This window comes from Rhamphochromis longiceps, linkage group LG7 (genome assembly GCF_057381845.1).
Source record: "Rhamphochromis longiceps isolate RC_006_pf linkage group LG7, R_longiceps_female_GT1.1, whole genome shotgun sequence".
NCBI lineage: Eukaryota > Metazoa > Chordata > Actinopteri > Cichliformes > Cichlidae > Rhamphochromis > Rhamphochromis longiceps.
In genome coordinates this window covers 33,275,917-33,297,600 of record NC_140563.1, presented here as the reverse complement: position 1 = coordinate 33,297,600, position 21,684 = coordinate 33,275,917, and the positions used below count along the sequence as shown (strand labels likewise).

The 21,684-nt window shown below is 39.6% G+C and overlaps 1 protein-coding gene across 5 annotated transcripts in view; it reads right to left on the bottom strand.

Moving 5' to 3' along the window:
- tcf4 (transcription factor 4) overlaps nt 1-21,684 on the bottom strand; it is a 259,813-nt gene that overhangs the window by 108,912 nt on the left and 129,217 nt on the right. Inside the window, exon 1 of one of the 5 annotated variants that reach the window (XM_085413414.1) lies at nt 766-1,026. The exons of the other annotated variants lie outside the window; for them this stretch is intronic. Coding sequence (XP_085269540.1) covers nt 766-771 — 6 coding nt within the window. The 5' untranslated portion in view covers nt 772-1,026. Of the gene's footprint in view, nt 1-765; nt 1,027-21,684 lie in introns of those variants that run through there. 5 annotated transcript variants of the gene reach the window in all.

The window sequence follows — 21,684 nt, the reverse complement described above, 5'->3', positions numbered from 1 at the left end:
CAACTGCAGTGCAGCAATGTTGCATTCACTTAAAATGCAGCAGTCGTGTCATTGTCGCTTAAAACTGAATTGAGTTCCAGTACAGGGAATTCACCTCAAGTATGGAAAGGGCTAAGGATCAAAGCCATGAAGGCTAATATGTTGGAATGCTAGCTCTAATAAATGAAAAACGTTTATGAAAATTAAAATGATTCAGTTTTCTGACTTAATTAAATTCTATTTATGCCAAAATCAAATGCAGAAGATGTACATGAAATTCAACTATTGATAGAGATTCCTGACCTCTATATGATCATTACCTTCTATTCCATATCTCTTCTGCAATACAATGATTTTGAATGTGTGTGTCACCACGAAAAAAGGAAATATTATAATATTTAGTAGAAAGCAAATTAAGAAGTAAGAAAGTAGTAGTATGCATGGTTTACTATAAATATATGGAAGTTAATGAATGCCAGTATTATGATACAATAATTTAAAGTGAAAATGAAAAGGAAAAAAGAAAAATGAAACTCAAATTTTAAGGTTAACATTTAAAAAAATACATAAAATAGCCAAAATTTTAATAATACCTCCACTAACAAGTAAATCTTCAAGCATAGCTTTCTACACAGCACATAACTAACGCTATAAAAGTTCAGCTTCATACAGACACATAAATGACCACCCGGTTATCAAGACGCTTCCTGTAGACACAGCCTACCTGAGACACCTCAAACCGAGCTGATAATGACAAATGAAACCCTGGTTAGTGATGGTATTTACCTCCATGAGAACGACCCCATGCTGCCCAGCGTGGAGATGTTCACCTCACGGCTCAGTCTAACTTCTCCTCGCTCTCTAACTTATCTTCTCCTCTCCTCTCTCTAGAGCTGCGACTCTGTTTACGGCTCAAACTTAGCAAACCGCGCACACATTGTCCCGCTAATTAAGTTCAATGATTTCGGCAGCAACAAGTGGCATCTGGGCTGATTCTGAGAGGAGAGAACTCGAGAATAAAGGACAGAGAGGAGAATGGAAGAGAGGGTCATTTTTCTTTCTTTTTCTTTTTTGAAAGTGGGACAAAAAGTAAGTGAGGAGGAAAGAGGTGAAAAAAGAGCCGGCCTCCCCACCCCCCTCCTCCTTTAAATGGACTCCACCGCCACTCCGTTAAAGTGTAGAAGACCACCCCACCCTCCACCCCCCCATCTTTCTCGTTAAGTAATTAGTGTGCAGTGTATTTAAAGCAGAGGGTGGAGGAGTGTGTTCAGGGTTGTGGGGGGGTGTTTCGGCCCTATTCTGAATTCTGATCAGCGAGTCGGCTGAAAACAAGAGTTAGCTTGGCACTGCCGGGCCAAGGAAGGCTTTTCTCATGCTAAGCAGGGCCTAAGTAGGCCAATTACAGGGCCAGCCTCGGTCTTGGAGCCATTCTCCGGCTTAAAACAAAAGGGCCCTTGTCTTAAATAAAGTCAGTCACACACAGAGAGAGGCAGAGGGAGTCAGACACAAAGGCACACAGTCACACACCATTTCAGTCATCCTGTGTGTTTCTCTGTGTGTGTGTGTGTGTGTCGTCAGGGGGTAAAAGGAGGTTCCCACTAAAACAAAAAGGGGTCTCATTGATTGTGGTCGCTTTTCTTTCTTTTCTTTTCTTTCTTTTTCTCCCCGTCCTCAAACATCGAGCCAGGCTGGTTGGTCACCCCGGCAACTAGACAAGCTGGAGAAGAGAGCAAATGTGCGTTTGTCTCGCCGTCTGCGACTCTTAAACATTTATCTTACATGCTATCCGCTCTTATTACTCCAGCAGATACGAAGGTGTAGCGTGTGAAGTGGCTACTGTGGGAGCATGAGAAAAAGAATAGATATTGTGACCTTTGACCTCTCAGTGGGGGTGAAGCATCACAAAAAGAAAAAAGAAAACACAACAGAAAACAGAGAGCCTGTCCTTTTCTTTTTACAAACCTAGACCGTCTTGGATTTACTGTAATAGAGAATGATCGAACAAGTTTATATTGTGTTTCACGTCGTGTATATTTGCACATATTTTTGATGTTGTCTGTCCTTCATTATGAACTGCAGCCATTTGGTCAGTGCTGGTTGTCTTAAAATGTGCCACATAAATACACGTTGGATTGTTTAGGTCACGTTTTTAATTCAACCAAGAACTCCTTACAGTGCTAAAACATGTTTTTGAAACTTTTTTTAACAGGATTCGCATAAACAGAATAAAGTAAAAGTTACAAAATTAAGCAGACTACAGCTCGTTGTTATCTATAACTGGTCCTGAAACCTGTGGTAAACCAAACTCAACATACAAGATAATTAGGTCTAATTTCAAATGAATGAACATGACGCATCTCGAGCTTCTCGAGCCGGGTAGTCGTTGGTCAGAGCCTGTAAACAACTCGTTGTAAGCCGTTTCCTTTTCGGCCTATCTAGAAGACTCAATGTACTCAAACTGAGGCTTTCCAGTTAATACCATATTACAAGTGAAATGTTAGCTATACAATTTTATATGAGATGAAGAATATTCCAACATTAATAGACTTTAATAATCAACTGAATGTTTAATTTCTTCTGAAATTATTTTTTTATTTAAAAAAAGCATCTTTTCTTATGAAGTCCAGGTAAATTTAGCCAGCCCGAAACTTTTTTCTGGCATTTTTGACACCAGATGAATGCAAAATTACATAAAGCAGCATGATGTGCCAAATTGTAAGGTAGGCAGGTATAATATTTAACATTTTCATATGATTTAGTGCTACTGGATGCTGACAGTTAGATCCCAGATCTGCAGGTATTTACTGCAGGTATTTACTTCTAAAAGGAAAAGACAAACATTATCAGAACCATAAAGCGCGATCTTCTGGGAAAGAATTTAACTTCATATCAATGGTGTTATTTCTCGAGCTAAAAACTGCAACTCTCAGTTTGTTTTCTTCTTTGAAACCTGAAGAACACACAAATTTTGCAAAATTACAATCTGCCAATAGACACAGCGGTAAGCGATTTGTTGGGCCAATCAGCTTACTTGACATTTGTGGGGCGCTTGCATCGGCTCCTCTGTGACCTACAGTTACCCACAGCTCCCTTCTCTGCATAGACCTACAGGGATTTATCTTCATAGTGTTATCATTCCAGCTGTACTCTCCTGATATAATCGTCAGGTTCACTCCTCCTCGCTCATTCTCCTGCTCCTGTTTTACTTTCTACATTATCATGTTTTCTCTCTGTCATTATCTTTCTCTATGCGTGTATGTGTGTCTACAACACAGACACACACAGACACACACACACACGCAGAGCTCTGTTTCTCACAGAGCTGACTGGGCTCCGGTACCCAGCTGCTCGCACAGACGATATTAACTAAGATAGATTACCAGAGAGAGAGGGAGAAAGGGAGAGGAAGATGCATGGACACGGACGGAAACAGAGAGAAATGCAGAAGAGGAAAGCGAGTGGCAAATAGGAAATGGAAAGAGAGGACATGATAGGAAAAAGATGAATAAAAGACGGTGAAGAGTGAGGGAGAGGCATAAAAAAAGAACGGAACAAAGTAGCTGGCATGATGGATGGCTGACTGGCTTCAACAAGCTCGACGTTCCTTATAAATACGAGTGTTTTCTGTCTCTCTCCCCTAAATCGCTCCCTCTCCCACTCGACCACTCTGTCCTCGTGTGACTGAAAAAGCAAACGCTCACATGTCATCAATTTCCACCATCGCAGCCATGAGAGACAGACACAGAGAAAGAACGAGAGAGGGAGAGAGGCAGGAAGAAGTCATTAATTACCAGGAAGTGCTGGCGAGGCAGCGGCGCACCTGTACGCCAGCTTCGCTCCAGCTGACACACACATGTGTATATACAAAGACACACACACACACACTCCTGAGGGAGAGGGGCCTGGAGGCTGCTACCACAGACTGTAAAACCAGCAGAGACAATTGGAATAAAACCGGACGCTCACGTAAGACAGTAGAACCACCAGCAGCTCACAGTTGGCGCCATTAAACAACTTAAATAATAAAGAAATAGTGCCCATCAAAAAGCTCAATATTCTGTATTGGAAGCAGCACGTGTGCCGAAGTAGGACAACGTTTGGAATTTTATTGTCTTATGGGAATTTTTGATTGATCTTATGTGGACTTTGAACAGCATATGCTGCATATTAATTAAATCTATTGTGACATTATATAGTTTATATTACTTTTGATTTACTACTAGCGTTTATTAATCAATAAATCAAACTTTAAAGTTTACGGTGGCATCAACTGGGACAGATTAACCCACACAGGGGAAAAGTAGCATAGCATTTGATGCTGTGCTCCCAAGAAAAAGCACAGCATCAGTATCAGCGCGGAAAACAGCTGAACCATTTATTGATATCGCTGGTCATGAATAACATTTTCCATTTGATTGTGTTGTTTAAATGCTGCACCAGGACCTTTTTTTTTCTGCTTTTGCTGTGAATTCCTAGATGATTAGCAGAAGCTATTGTGGATGTTTTTTTTCCACATCCAGTGACATAAACAAGTAATATTTCTTAAAGAGTCCCCAATCAGGGAACCCCATCCATTAATCTGTCAACTTCCAATATAGCCATTTCATCTTCAGGTCAACTCTTGCTTTCCCACTCACAGGTCATAATTTATGAATGCAGATAAATGTAAAAAGCTAAATTGTCTTCAGATGATGTGCAATGGTTTTGAGATTGCATTTCACCAGATGTGTTCCTGCTTTTGCTCTCCACACAAGCTGTTCATTAGAATGCAACCAAAGCTTGTTAAGATGTGATTCATCAATAGAACTCAAACTACAAACATAATCTAGAAAGAGTCTGGTGCCATCAATCTTGTACTTTTCTTACAGATTCTGCACGGTCACGTGCGTGCACGTACACAGAGATTCACCCAACAAATACCAAAGTGGATGTGTTAATCACGAGTTGTCCTGGAATGGCTTTTACCACCTCCTTAATTCCTTTTTTCTATCCATCCATCCTCTTCTGCATGTAGTGCAGTATTGCATCTTAGCAGAAGCAAGTGTCATGAGGCACGAGGTGGGAAGCACCGCAGACAGGACAATCAACCATTCACACTCACATTCATACCTAATTTAGTCACCAATAAACCTAATGTGCATGTCTCTGGAGTGTGAAAGGATATATCAGTGCAGACCAGGCCTGTGAGGTGATGGTGCTAACCACCACTCCACCATACTGTCCTTCTTCTTTTACAGTAATTGATGAGAAAATGTATAAATGTGACTTGTGTGGGATATCAGAAGAGCTTTGTTGTTTAATTTGGTTGCATGAGGTTGTTGCTGTTATCATGGTCAGCAGTTTTACCATGGCACCATGGAAGACACTCTAGCACCATAATAGAGTGAGCCACTCTTGAAGTCACACAAAGCTCACAGTCACTGCTGAACTAAAGATTAGTCCTTATCATATTTCATTTTCTATTGATCTACAGATGTGTATTTAAAGTAAGTATTACTAAACTTATCACCTCATTGCCAAAGCATGATCCTGGGCTCTCTTAAGGTCTAGACTGCCCAGCCATGGACATGACCTTGAAGGTACATGTTTTGCATTATATACACACAGACACATATATATATATAGCAGATACTGTGACTATAAGTGCAGTGATCTTTAAAAGAAAGAAATTAATATTTGATTGACAGAAAGAAGAAAAAACAAAAGAAACTGACTTAGAATCATTTCTGCATGATTTTCTTCTTTTTTGAGAGCTTAAAACAACATTATCAGTGAGCTTCTTCAATGACGTGTTAATTTTTTATGCGATGAATTGTTTCATGCCATCTGCTGGATGTGATAAAAAGAAAGGGCTTTTTAAAAGGACAAAAAGTATAAATGTAATTTTTGTTCTTTATGTCAGTGGTTGACTGCTTCAGGCTGACAGCTGAGAGGGAGTGTTGGTGTATCTTGCAGCTTCTATATCTCTCTTCAAAGAACTGCACAGTGAAGTGGCTGCTGGTTGTGGAAGAAGTGTTTTTCCTCATTCTAGTTTCCCATTTCAAGCCTTTTCTTTAAATGATATCCTTAATGTGGCTGAACACAGAGGTAATGGTGTGATGATATGCGACAGACGTGCACAGTTTTAGTCTTTTATTTGAGGTAGGTCATGTTTGAATACCACACTGGCATAGTGGACAGGCCTAACAAAAATGTGTGTTGCTTTCAAAGACAGCAAGTGAGCTTCAACCATTTTTTTATGGAGGAGCCTTTATGATGTATTAATTGCTTTCAGTCGTGCTCTGGAGGACGTCAGGAGAATCAGGTTTGGACACAGTCGGACATCACACAGTCTCAGGAACTGGCAGGTTAAAGAACATTCAGAGCTTATCGACATATGTGATCTCACATGCAGCCTGCAACTAGGAGCAAAAATTCTGGGCGGCATTGCATGTGTGAAAAAATGCTTTTGACACGTCATAGTAGGAAAATCACAGGTGGAACTGGGATTGTTCGGTTCCATTCAGAGTCCCAGTGAGCCGTGGCAGTGAACCAGAATGCACAAAAGCATAAGCAAATGTTTTTCCAGCCTCAGGCTCAGGCCACACAATTCAAAGAGCGCACTAAAGAAGGGACTGTAAGGAAAATAAGACGTATTAGGAGTGACAAAAAGAATACAGCATGGCTAAAACAGAATAAAGTGGAGGAGGTTGAAGGATACACTCAGATGTGACAACAGCATACGTTATCATATCAAATTACCCTCGACTACAGGTGGGCAGCCCTGTTCTGACACACCACCATCCCTGTGCCAGAAACGTGTTCGATGAAACAAACATGGAGCTCATGGAGACCCTCAATGCTGAAGTTCATGGCTCTTTGCTGCACACCACACCATAAACACCCAAATCTCTGTGGCTAAATATTCAAATACTGAAATGTTAAGGAAGCAGGAAGTTAAAGGAAAGAAAAGCTGCTCTGTGTCATATGATGAAACATAAGACTGTATGTTTGTGTAGAAAGTTATTTCAAGTTTCAACAGAACAAAGCATCTAAGAAGCCGACAGAGCCAATCAAATTGCAGGACTGCCATGACAACACAAACACACAGAGAAACAGCCAGTAAAATAAATCCACCAGAGTCTGTGTGTGTCATTTAAAATGATGCTGGTGTAAGAAAAACCTCAGGGACAGATCACAGCAAACACACACACACACACACACACACACACACACACACACACACACACACACACACACACACACACACACACACACACACACACACACACACTTCTGCAGTAGCGAAGGATCCACTCGCAAATGCCAACTTCCTCCATCTTCTAACTGCTCCAAACACCCAATAGCACACACTTTTACTCAAACACAGCAAACACACACACACACACACACACACACACACACACACACACACACACACACACACACACACACACACACACACACATACACACACACACAGCAGTTCAAAGCATTTCTCCTTAATTAGCGTTCAACGCTTGGCTTGACAAATAAATAGTGATCATTTAAGAACACTTAGAGAGGAATCAGACAGCACATTACACCTCACAATATCTGGCAGCTTCCTGGATGCAATTAGGGGGATTGGGGGGGAGTTAAGGATGAAGGAGAGAGAAGGGAGGAAAGAGGTAAGAGTTAGAAGCTCAAAGCAAGGAAGCAGAGAAAGGAATCTCGAAGGAAGGAGAGAAAAAGAAAGGAGAGGAACAAAAATGCAGAGAGTAAAAGACAGAAAGGAAAGTTTGGTATGAGAGGAAAAATTACAGATGGCAGTTGGTTACAGAGGAAAAAGGGAATGAGAAATGACAGAAGAACTGAGGGGAAAGGAAGGAAGAAGGTTCAAAGTTGATGACAAGTGACAAACAAGTAGGGAAGAAAGGAAACAGGATAAAAGAAGAAGAAGAAAGGAAGTGTAAGGATGACAACGAAAGAATGAGGGAGGAAAAAAAAAAAGACGAGAGGGACAAAGGTAAAATGGAAGGGAGAAATGGAAAACACATGAGCAGGGAGGAAAGAAGGAGGTAGAGATCAGGAAGGAATGACAGTAGGGAGGAAAAATTCATAAGGAAAAAGACGACAGAGGAGAAAGCCAGGAAGAAAGATGAGGATGGTAAAAGGAGGAGAAAAATGAGAAAAAGACAATAACGGGACAAGGAATGGAAGAGATTAAAGTAAGAACAATCTGAAGAAAGAAAAGAAGAGATGGAATAAAGAGGGCGAGTACAGAACGACCTTAAGGAAAATAACAAATAAAAAATGGAGAGGGGGCAAATGGAAGGAGGGGATCATGAAGGAAGAAAGAGGAGGAGACCGGAAAGGAATAAATGATGGATGGAGAGACAGATTTATATTTAGAGATGAAAAGAGAGATGAAAATGAAAAATAGGCTTCCCTGCAGTGCCATCTTGAACTGATCACTCCCATCATGCATCACTCCCAGCTGCCTTTACTTTGTAGTTCTGGAGACTTTTTAGTCATTATGACCAGGAGCAAACAGACCCAGAAACAGAGCTCAAAGAATGGATGTTCACATTTCCCAATCAAACATATCCTTCAAGTCAGAGCTGACACGTGATTGGCTGCAGCTCCTCTAACCTTCGCTAAATTCGGCTTCGGGAAAACCGAGTTGAACTGAACGAGCAAAGCCCCGGAGTTCTCCCATAAACGTGAAGACGATGATTCATTTCCATAATCAGATGGTTGTTTCAAACACTAACCTCACATCTTCTAAAAGGCATTAATTTTGGACATTTTTACATATTCGTCCATTAAGGAGAAATTAAGCCCTAATGATGCATGAAAACGTCGGGGATATGAGCTAGTGCCGGGAAACACTTGAAATAAAACTTAATATGACTGGATGATTACAATGTGGCTCTGATAAGGGTAAAAAGAAGCAAATCCATTTAATCTGTTTTCACTTTTATAATACTTACTAGTATAGGTAGATAATGGATAAATTAGTTAGGTTTTTAAAACTTTCTAAAACTCTGTTGTGGCTTGGATACTAGATATGACTGCTTAACCTACTTTTGTTGAATTGTTATTAAACAGAAATAATACATTTTTAAAATTTTCTGATGTGCCTCTTTGAGACTCTTTTAATGTATCCACACTTCCTGTTGTTTCTCTCTTATTTTGCTTATTTTACCTTTGGAAACAAATCGTATTTAAAGCACAAAAAAGAAAAAAAAGCCATATTCCAGACCAATGGAGAGTGAGAAATGTAGGATATAAAAGAATGAAATAAGCAATGGTGATTTCTTTTTTAGATTTGTATAAACTAACAATATACAGCAGGGTGACACCGATATATACTTTTTAAGTTAACTTAAAATAGGCATCACCTGATGATTTCCAGGGAGCTAGAAACAGCATTTATGCAATATTTTAGTTTCATTTAAAACATTAATATTAGGGTTTAACCCTGGGAAACAAGATTCCCAGGAAAACCAATCAGTACTATTTCACGATTCCTGGGAAATGCAATGGTGAGAAATAGGAAAATATTAAGCTGGATGCAATACATTAAAAAATATATATAGTCTATTAAGGAAATGCAAACCATTGCGGTTACATAGCACATGTATGTTCTGACTTCTGCGTTTGTACGGTAGCACCTTTTAGCCAATCATTCGTTCTGTTGCAGGCTATTCGCACCACTGCTATAGCAACCAATGGTGCATTTCCTTAGATTGGAGGATGATGCTGTTAACTGCAAACTTTGTGATCAGGTAATAAGATGTTCAGGATGGTCAACAAGAGGACACCATCAACATTTAGACACTCAGCATGAAGTTCCAGAGGAAATCCCATGAAAGCATTATATAACAAAGCTAAAGATACAAGCCTGTCCTAATAAAGGTTCTGCTAACTTTGCATGAGCATTCATTGAGTTTACGAGCGTAGATTATAATTTAGCCTTCGTAACCTGTCCAGGACGCACACCACCCTGTGGTAGCTGGGATAGGCTCCAACCCCAACTGGCGACACTGAATTGGATAAGTAGAAGAGAATAGATGGATGGAGATTATAATTTATTGCTTTGCTATTACAGTAGGTATGCTGCTTTGTGGTCACAGCCTTTCATTAGCAGAGTGACAGTAATATTTCCTCACATGGCATGCTGAATGCAAAAATGGAGCTTATATTTAGGCTAATGCTGATGACTGAAATTGTGTTTTTAGCCTAAATAATTATCCGAATAATCCGCAAAAGTCATATTGTGAACATGTATGCATATTTCTATTTGTTGTATTTAGTGCTGCTTTAAATGTCAGGGTCTAGCTGATTTAAAATGTCAAATTTTGGGGAAAAATATAAAATCCTAATTATTTATCATACAAGATAAGTGTGTATGTTTTTACAGGCTGTTCACTGAGCTATATCTTTAACCTCAGTGTGGACCACGCTCTGCTGAGATGAGAACATTTAAAGTATTTTGCTGCTTCTGTGCTTTTTATTTGTAAAGTCAAAAAAAATCTTTGAAATGTCCAAAGCTTGGGCTGCATTTCATTCTCATTTAAAGGAAGTTCAAGGTCTGTGGGATCCAGGAAGTTCTTGCTTCATCTGCCACAGATAAGAATCCGAGAGAAGACCTGCAGAACTGAGCTCTGATGAAGGGAACACACATGAAAAATATCAGCTGGCTTTTCCACAGCTCATAGATCAAGACTGGATTGCTGTGTGTGTGTGTGTATGCGTGGGAGAAAGAGAATTAGTGCAGTTGCTGGTATATGTATGTCAGCATGTGTGTGTATGTTTGCATTAAAGTTTCAGCACTATCGTGTGTGTGTGTGTGTGTCAGCTCTGCAGTGTAGATGTGACAGCTCAGTTCTGTTCTGTGTCTGTTACCAGCTGTTGTACCTCGCTTGCAATTTCTGTGTGTGTGTGTGTGTGTGTGTGTGTGTGTGTGTGTGTGTGTGTGTGTGTGTCTGTGACAGCATACTGTTTGATGTTTGAGACAAGAGAAAGGAGACAGAGTCAACGTCACTGACAGAGAGTAGCTCCCTGGTTTGGCTCCGTGATGCCTGCCGAAAACTCGTTAAATAAACACAGTCAACTGCTGCATGAATCAATCAAATAATTTTCACAACCAAATATACCCTCGCAAAACAGCAAGCACACTGAGCTTCTTCTCAGTGCTTCTTTTTCTTAGGAGCAATAATTGAATTAGGAATACTGCTTAGAGTAAAAGTATTTAACATTAGCGAGATGTCTGTGGCTACACCAGCAGCTATGAGGCTTTAAACTAAATGCAAACATCAAGAACTTTAATTAAAAAAAGATGCAACTGGACTTTTTTAGGTTTGTGAATATATTTTCACCTCTCATCCTCTTCAGTTGAAAAAAAAATCCTATGTTGCATGGCTAGAGTTATCACATTCAGAAACTTAGTTCAGCTTTTTATGACCGAAGGGGTAACAAATGGCGGCGGTATTTAACCCCTACTGGGGGTTGTCCCCTTTGGAAGTGGCCCTGAGGGTCACCAGATGATCAAGGTGTGAAAAAAGGTGTGTGCCATTGGAAAGCTGATTCTGTTCACCTGGATGTTGTCAATGTGTGAAACATTTCATCATTCATCCAAATGACTTCTGCAGTCTCTGAGGCTCCTCTGAGACTCTTAGACGTCCTATGTCTTTAGTTGTTTAACATCACCAATAGATTGATATTTGTATTTGTCCTGTCACCCTCCCCTCCCTAGAACCTAGTTCCCACTGTCGCCAAAGCACTTGCTCATAGGGGGTCATACGATTGTTGGGGTTTTCCCTGTTTTGTTTGTATTATTGTATTATCTTTACATTACAGTATAAACACCTTGAGGCAACTCCTGTTGTGATTTGGCATTATATAAATAAAATCTAATTGAGTTGACTTGAATTGATAAGAACCGCTGTAGGTGATATTTATTTATAATCACTGGGTCACGAGATCAAATTCTATAATTCCATACTTCACTGGTGCTTTATTGACCTAGTGCAACCCAGCTGACTGCTGAGACTAGCTCTCTCTATCCTTGTCCAGTTGTATCCTAGCTATTCTTCTGCTCCTTAATATAGCTTCCCAGTATTTTTGAATTGTTCTACCATCTACTGATGGTACAGTTGCTTTCAACAACTGTAACTAAAGGAGCCCCCAGCAGCTACAGTACATCATGCTATACTTGCACTGGATGGTCCTGACACTCTAAATGTGCAAAATGAATGAAACAGGCACAAACTCTGAGCTGTCACTGCTGATGCGTCAACAAAGACAGAGCATGTGAGTCCAGCATCGTGTGTGTCTTTATGATCAATAGCAAAAAATAAAAGTGCCGATCTCTGCGGCCGGTAAATGAGAGTAAATGACAGCTGAGAGTCTCCTGAGAGAGCCGAGCAGCTGTGTGTGTGTGTGTGTGTGTGTGTGTGTGTGTGTGTGTGTGTGTGTGTGTGTGTGTGTGTGTGTGTGTATTCAGATCTGGAGAGCAGCTGTGAATGGAACACCTCACTACAAAAAAAAAAAAAAGGAGGATGGATGGATGCAGAAGGAGATAAGACTGACTATAGACAGATATGACATAACTTGGTGAGGTTACAGACATGAGGCAACAAAAGCCCCTGTCTGGTGCTGAACCTCCTCAAAATTTTCTGGTCTTATTTGTGTTTAGCTACAGGCCCGTAGATCAAGGGGTATGTACCATAACATCAGGATGTAGTCACTGTATGAACAACAAAAACAAACAGATTTTCAGCCTGCAAACATCACTGATTGCTGGCAATTAACAGCTGTTTACAGTAACAACAGAAAACAAATATATGTCTTCCTGTTTTTGTTTTTTCTTTAATTAGAGTTTTTTCCAACCAATGTAAAGACTTTAACTCTTTACAGTTTTTTCTCCACTCATTTCTTACTTCTATGCCTTCGGGCTCCCAATCCATTAATGCAGTTATCACGTCTTTCTTGCTCTTCTCTCACAGCTCTGCATTTTATCACACAGACAGAACAATTTGCAAAACATTTAGCATAAGTATAGACATGGACCGCAGATTTGACTTGATTACCTGAGAGATCTCTGCTCACAATATTTCAATCCTGTTTCCAAACCAGTGCCAGTGTCAAAGCTACAAAATATCTAACAGGAACACCTAGGTTAGCAGCAGACACAAAAATGATGTCACACCTGCTAGCTCATGTCCTGCTTTGGTGTCGCTTTGGCTTGTCATGCACCAACTTGACCAGGTTGAAGACAAGAACCATTACGACAATATAATGGTACAGGAGCCGTGATATTCCCAGATTACACAGAGGGGGACGCTGCAACTTGAAAACTTTGAGGAAAAAAATCTGCATACTGCAGTGAGTCCGGCGTGCCACGAGCACTGGTATAAATGTGCTGACATCACAGCTGGCACAACCAAGTCAGTGACTTAGCATAAATATCTCACTCTGAGTTTATTACGTGGGGATTACAAAACATGCAAAGAGAGAGGGAAAGCTGTAATCCACAGCAGGTCTGCAGGGGTCTCCCACTGTACTTAAGCTGAAGTAATTGAGCTGGGAATATTATAAAACTATTTTGTTTCAAACAATGCATGTAAACAGTGAAGCAAAGTGTAAGATTTGTGTCATCTGCTAATATATCACTGAGTTCCTCTTTGCTTTGCATAAAGTTGTTTGTACCAAACTGGCTGTTCTAAAAGAGAAACACTTTTATAATGTACAAATGGCCCAATAATAATGGAGCCCAATTAGGACAGACTACGGTCAAAGCAGCTTTATGAATATTTCCCTGCATGTAACAGTCTTTGACTTGTCCTTGTATTTTTCTTGGTGGACCAGCTGTTGGGGGCTTGTACTTCCTGCTGCAACGCCATTGGTCAGAAAGGAGCCAATGGGGGTGAGAAGAGAGTCTGAATGAATATGATGATGAACACACACACACACACACACACACACACACACACACACACACACACACACACACACACACACACACACACACACACACTTAGAAGTACTGCATTTTTACAGACAGGAGGAGATAGACAGAAAATGAGAGATTTGCTTCTTCAGTGGTATGTAAAGGTGAATAAAGACAATCTGTAATCTGCAAAATAAGACAGCAGTGAAAAATGTGAATATTTTTAGGTATTATTAGTTATTATATTTTATTGTCATATGCTGCTAGTTTTTAAACGCTGTTATGCAGGTCTCTTCTTAGCATCATCCCACGTAGCACCCAAGCGGACGAGTACAAACAGAGCTGCCTGCTAGCGTTTACTCGCTAATTCAAGTCACTGAACCAGACCTCTAGATTGTGTTTATAGCATTGGTGAATTTTAGAACATTTTAATGCTGCTGTATAACAGAAATGATAGCATGCTGTGTTTTTAATTGTAAAAAAGTTTATCTTATTAAGGACCTGTCAGCAGGTATCTGTGTCTATGTGATGCACATGTACAGTTTACCTTACTAACCAAGCTTGCTAGCGTAAATTGTGATGTTATCATTGACTCTCTTTTATAAATATGACCGTTTCTGAAAATAAAATAAACCCATAAATATGGTTGTGACTGGAATGCTAATGTTAAGGCTTCAAAACAGGAGTTCACAAACCACTGGCTGATGTCAAGCTGCTACATCCATCTTTTATATACAGTCTATGCTGGCAGCAGACAACCACATGACACCTTCCCCTCCATTTTTTTTTCTTTCTCAAAATCCATCTCCTTCTTATTTCTGCCACAGTACAACTATGACAGCAAAGAAACGCTGGACTTTTAGACAGCTGTATTACTGATGCATCAGGTCACTGACACGGGCTATTTTCAACTACTGACCTAAAGCTGCGATGTAAAAGTTCTTTGGGAACATTTTTGTGACTGAAACTTGCCAGAAAATTGAGAATTACTGATTACTGTCTACGGCAATTTTAGGGACATGAGAGAAAGCGAGAGAAAATGCTCCCCCACAAAGCTTAACACAAACACAAAGAAGGATCGGGAAATGGTAACATTGGTAAAAAGACATTATCTTTGTGTCACTCAGGCTTCAGATGCCTGACCTGCTGTGAATTTAATATGAGAAGAAAGTTGATACTGCACTGATGATCTGAAATGACCACATATAACATTTTATTTCTTAAGTGCACCCATAAACACCTCTCACATTGATGATCAAACACCGCCACACAACCACTCAACTTATTAAAACTCAAGTGGATACGCTGAAAAGCAGCGCATCAAAGGGTTCTTTGTGTTTTTAAACCTCAAAGATCTGTACGTTTGAAAGAGATCGAAGAGACAAAAACAGAGTGAAAGATGACAAATGAGAACACAGCGAGGACAGAGACCACAATGCCAAGTTTCTCTCTTTCTAGTCTCTGACCCATCAGACGCAAAAATGTTTGGAGAGCCCTAAAGTGCTCACGAGTTTAGCTGATTGAGGATATTAGCGGTAAACAAGGAAGCCGAGGGGAATGACACACCTGCTGTTCTTCTGCAGGTAAATGTAACTCAAGATAGCCCACAGCACAGATCCATCTATAAAAATGACGTCGCTATGTTATGTTGCAGATACAGTATCTGCATGTGTATTTAATAGAGTAAATCTAGGTTTATTCAGACTGAAAATTTGTAAGTGCATGTGTGTGCACCTTGTTTAATAGGAAAATGCGGCTTCCAAGTGGCTCCCAAAACTTGCAGAGCTTCAAAAACGGAGGCTTCAGCACTTTTCACTGACTGATGTGTGAGTGTGTGTGTATATAGGAAGGGTTAAAGGCTTTTTTTTCATGTTGCATTCCAGCAGAACCTCACATCCACACTGCTGCTGCCTCAGCGCTCGCTGCCGGCCCAGGACTAACCTGCTGATCTGTGAGGCGATAAGTGGATGACAGGCATGCTTTGGTGTGGCTGAGAGAAAAAACTGTGTGCGTGTGTGCGTGTGTGTGTGTGTGTGTGTGTAAGCAGTCGACATAGTGGCTTTGGCTTGAATGAACGACAGAATGAAGAAGAAGGGAAAAATTTCAGATGGGGAGGAAACTGATGAAAAACCCCAAACAAGATAAGAAGATATAAAGAGTGCGAGACGGGATGAGAGACGGGAAGATCATCTACTCCCATCCCTTCATCCAGATGAGGAGGGGTTTTCTGCTTATGTAGACAGAATTCCCCTTTAGATAGCAGCTATAAGAAAGTCATGTAGTGTGTTTGTGCGGGTGTGTGCTGGCTATATATTATACTGCCAATGAGGGTGTTTCCACTGTGGTTATGGGAGTCCAGGTGATACTCTCAGCAGCAGTGAAACCACAGAAATCCCCATAAAACCAGAGAAGAACAAACAATGTGCTTTTCTTGGCCATAGCAGTGGAAGTTAACAAAAAGGTGTATCCTCAGGCTAGCAGTAAAGGAACTATCTGGAGAATATTAGTCTTAAAGTCTTAAAGGGTTCATCTTTTAGGAAGAAGGCAAAAGATAAGTGGATTTAGTTTGAACTTAATATTTCTTTTAACTACCAAGAGAAATGCATAATTATTGGGTTTTACCTCTTGGTGATTAAACATATTAATGGAACGATTGGGAGACCAGCTTGGTAAAGCTAAAACTTGATCAAAAACTCCAGAACAGCTACCATGTAGCAATGCAGCTTAATATAATGTTCCATAACCATAAAAGTCGAAAAGATTTCTTGGAAGCTTGAACTTTAACCCAGTGTTTTCTCTATTCCATTAAACTTGTTACAATTTGCACACTGTATAAATGTAGCATTATATGAAGTAATATGAAGTAAATAATAAAAAAATATCTGTTCCCAATATCCCATGTAATCCAACAACGTTCTCATTCTCTCTCCATCCTGGTGTTTGGAGTATTTATGCTACCTTCTGTCAGCAGACTCTGGGTTTTGGAGGGTGTCTGGATGATTGTAAAGGAGCACAGCTCACTGTTGTGATGTCGGGCTCTTACACTGGCATCAAACCATGTTTCCCATCCCCCAGCACCCATTTACAGCTTGGTGAGAGTCACAATGACCCTGTCAGGTTCCACGTTCAAAGTGGATGCAAGCAGTCACTAAGGAGAAAAAGCACTCTTGTGCAGAAAATAAACACTGGAAACTACTGTCAATGGACCATTGATGGTACCAGCCATCGCTTTGTGGAACGCAACCTGATTGGGTAACCAAAACTAGTTGACCCTAAAACCTAAAACCCAACTATAACACAAACCATCACACTATATAAATGTAAACTAATATCAGTGAATTATCACATATTCAAAATAGTATTGCACATACTTTTTTTTTTTTTATTAAAAGCACATTTGTGCATCATATTAAAGTTAAAAGGGATTCATTAAGCTCATTTCCAGCTCCACTTTTTTTGGACCAAAAAATAAACCATCTTTGCATAATTTGCAATTCAAAATAATACTTCTCAATCTTATTCTGGGCAGCCCTTCAGTTTATCCTCTGTCTGCAAAATATCATTTTTAGAACCGCCCCCTTTAAGCCAACTTTATTCTGATTGGCTGCCACTCAGAAACACAAAGGTAGCTCATCCGATTAAGAATATTGATCTCTTCACATTTTCCAAATTCATCCAGTGGGCTGGATTGGAATCTTTGCTGGGTTGGTTCTGGCCTCTGGGCCTTATATTTAACCCTTTAAGACCTACCATAGAACCAAGTCCGCCAGAGCTTATATTATATTTTTACATGCTGTGGAGCCATTTTTTGGGAGCATTTCAAGTTGCTATACATCAATACAACCATTATAGCCCAAATTTTAATAATATGTCTGAATTAAGTGCATAGTAATTACATAAATTGCAAAAAAGTGCAATAAACTACAAAAAAATTGAAAATCGTTTTTGATTTTTTAACATATATTTCAAGTTAGAGAAATTTAAGAGGCTTATCCCTCAAAACTGTAAATACAAAAAAGTTGCACAAACTAGTTTCCCACCAAAGGAAATTTATTTTAAGTGTCTTCATAGTTTTATTTTTGAGATACACCAATTTTCATATACTGCAGGAAAAACGAAAAAATATATTATAGTGCAAATTTGCAAAATAACAGCATATGCATCAAAATAAAATATTTCCAGCAGTGCAATATGAGTCCTCAGCATCCCAAAAACAACACAGAAAGTCATAAAGTCAAACATAACTTTTAAAAACACAAGTATAAGCTCATAAGGCCCTGATGGTAAAAAAAACTACATTTCCGCAAAATGATGTCACTTCCAGTTTCGGGCAGGTCATGCGGTCATGTGATAGTTCATGCTGATGGATGTAGGAAGTGTTACAAACAGCTGATCGGATCGGCAAAGCGTGTTTCTGGAATATTATGTTTTTGTTGCTGCAAGTGATTTTTATGCAGCTTTTGCAAAGCTATATGTGGAAGGAAACCTTGACCTAGGACAACCTGATGGCATAAGATGTAAGTACAACTCCTCCGGTTTCATATGCAAAAAAAATTATTGCGCTAGCTTACGTGGTTGCAGTGCTACCGGGATTTAAAAATAGTTACGCAAAATGGAGTGTGTCCGCTCCGACCGGCTTTAAATGGTTAAAACCTCTGGTTTAAACCATCTGATATAAATATCAATCTGCTCATAATGATCTGGCCAAACTTGACAATTACATTTCGCCCCAACAATTGGTTCAGAATGAAATGAGTTAAAAATAAGACAAAACATGGTCCACAGAGGATGAATCCTACAGCTTCCCAAATGTCACAATTGTTATTAATTGTATCAATTATTAAACATAAAAGGTAAAAGCATTAAAGCATCCGAACTCCAGTGGCTCTGTGCCCCACACGCATGAATCCAAACATCTGGTTATTTATTTTTCAATCCCTTTTTCTTCTAGTTTACTACAAGATTATTTATTATTTCCAGCCCTCTTAATCACTGACCAATTCTCTCTTTTTTAAATTCAGCTATGATTACATCATTGACTAGTGTAAAATAATCCATTTTCCCAAAGAGAAATTACTTTACATGAGTACAATGTCAAACTGAATAATAGATTTCAAATGAAATGGCAGTCCAGTATGATCATCGAGTGTTTTGGAACTCAGATGGAGGAAATTGGCAGAGACAAAATTATTATGTCTAAATTTAAAACTTCCACAATAACTGCAGCCAAAAATGTGGAACCAAAACCTAAATTAACTCAAAACTCCAACGGAAGAAATCTATTTGGTTTGGTCTGAGACTGGCGAAATAAACTGGGGTCATTGGAAATCTTCCTGCTGTTAGTGTGTGAGCTCATCCTCCCCTCTAAGTGTTTTTTTCTCTCTCTCTCTCTTTCTCTTTCACTAACAGCCGAGGACGAAGCCAGAGGATTTTGGACTTCAGCCCAGCATGTAAATTTATCTGCCATTTCCAAACAATTTCCATCAGGAGCCATTCAGACTGTGTAGCAGGACAATTTGACAGCAGCCCAGTAGGAAAATGGCCAGTGAGGCAGTAATGTTTCATTTATTTCATATTTTTGTCCTCTACGGTTTGCTGTAGCCTCGTACAAAGGCCACAGCTGGATATAAGAGGTGGTTATAAATAAAAGATCAGCGAGGCGGTGATAAATGGAGTAATGGATGGATGGAAAGATGGATACATGGACGAATCAAAGGCTGATCAAGTTAACAAATCAACTGTTAGATGGACAAATGAGTACAAATGGATGGATTTATATAAAAAAAAAAACAGTGCTTAGGACAAAAAAGGAAAAAAAGTGGAGGGAGCAGACAGTCAATAGATGGTCAGCTTATATTTGTAAAATAAACAAATAAACAAATCACATAACGAGGAGGTATCTATAAACGTATGGATCCACCACCAAGGACTGATTGCGAAACGCTTCAAATGTCCGTCAGAGAAAACCAGCATATGAATTAATACACTTCCCAATGATTGAATGAATGCATGAATAAATAAAACGTTCAAATGTCATTGTTGAATCAAAAAGACCTCATCAGTCGTTATCAGTCCCATAAATAGCTCCATCAGGTGGGGCATTCTGTGTACTAGCAGAGCGTTATCACCTCATTTGATGAAGGATGTTCCTCGCTGCTGAATGGAAGTAGTAATCCTCGCAAGACTAGAGGGCGAGAGGAAGCTTAATCCACTCAACAAGAGTTTAAGTCTTGTATTTTTGGATTTAACGTTACGTTAAAAGGTTTCTTTCAATTTCATGAGCTATTTTGGTTAACTTTAGGCAGCAAGTTTATGCAGTTAAGTTTAGCCATGAAAGGTAAAGGTTAGAAAGGATTATAACTTGGGTTTAAATGCCTCCTGTGAGAAAAGAAGTACATATTACAGTTATTAATCTGTATGTCTCTCTGCTCATCACTGATTAAAATGGATAGTAACAGCTTACTGTGCTGGCCTACTGGTAATATGAATGATTAAAACAAGTCTATACTGAGCGAATCAGCTGGTAAACTGATGAATGACTAAATAAAACAAAGGAAGAAATAAAGTCTCAGGGGGCAAACGGCACCTTTATTTAATTCCACCTGCATGACAAGTATTCCAGTGCCTACAACTGGCACATTTAGCATGATGGAGAAACTGGTATGTTGTCTGTGTGCGTCATTGTTTATGAGGTTGTCATGGCCAAATCGTGTCCTCATGAAAGATCAAAAGGCAGGAAGGCCTTTCAAAAGTCTGAGTCCTTCGGATGCCACATTTGGATTTTTGCTTGTCTTTACTGTCCATCACTTTGCTTTCTGAGTTCTCTCCATTCACAAGGATCAACATTAACGGTTGCCCAGTTGCCCCAGGCAACCAGATTTGGACCACTGTCAATCATTTTGTTTGGTCTGATCGGCCCTGCTGGCAGTCGCTTTTCCTGTTATTAAACAGATTCTCTGTGTCCACATCATCCCGAAACACAAGGTCTAGATGATGTGGACATGACATTGATCACAACATCTCTAGAATGCAATTATAAATATTATAACATTATGACAATTATTATTATATGAGATTCAAGGTCATCATTGAATCAATGTCACGATTCCAAATAAGAGCACGAGTCCTTGTTTAATTTCATTTCATTTTATTAATTATTAACTTGCTATCTGGGCTCTTTAGGAATTCAAAAGGCAGGCTCAATCCTATTTCTCCCTAGAAGTGATTTTAGTGGTGCTATCTCAGTTTTGCTTGTTAGCATGCCAACACTTACTAAATAACATAAAAGTTAGTGCTATTTCATCATAAACACTTGAACACCATGCATAAACAGAGTGTGCACAGTGATGTTAATACAACAGGTGCTGTTGATTTTTTGTTTGTGTAATCAATGTCTGGACCTGTACTTTATATATTTTTATGTCCATGCACGCAGATGTCTGTAAGGATCTCTGTGAACAGGTCTGGGATGACCCAACTTTCCTTTTGCAAATTATTACTAAGAGTTATGGTTATAACTCAGACACCAGGCAGCAGTTTTCACAGTGGAAGACCTTTCAGTGTCCAAGGCCAAAGAAGGGAAGATTGGTCAGCAGTGTAACTATGAACATGCTCCTTGTTTTCTCTGAAAATTTTTCTCTTGCACATTCTTTCACAGGGGTCAGATTCTCAATGCTGAATCCTGTTGTAATATTCTAAGTGAGAACATTTGGTGCAAACAACCTGAGCTGTGGTGTGATCACAGTCGGGTGCCCCTTCATTGCAGAGTATGCATGACAGAGAGTACT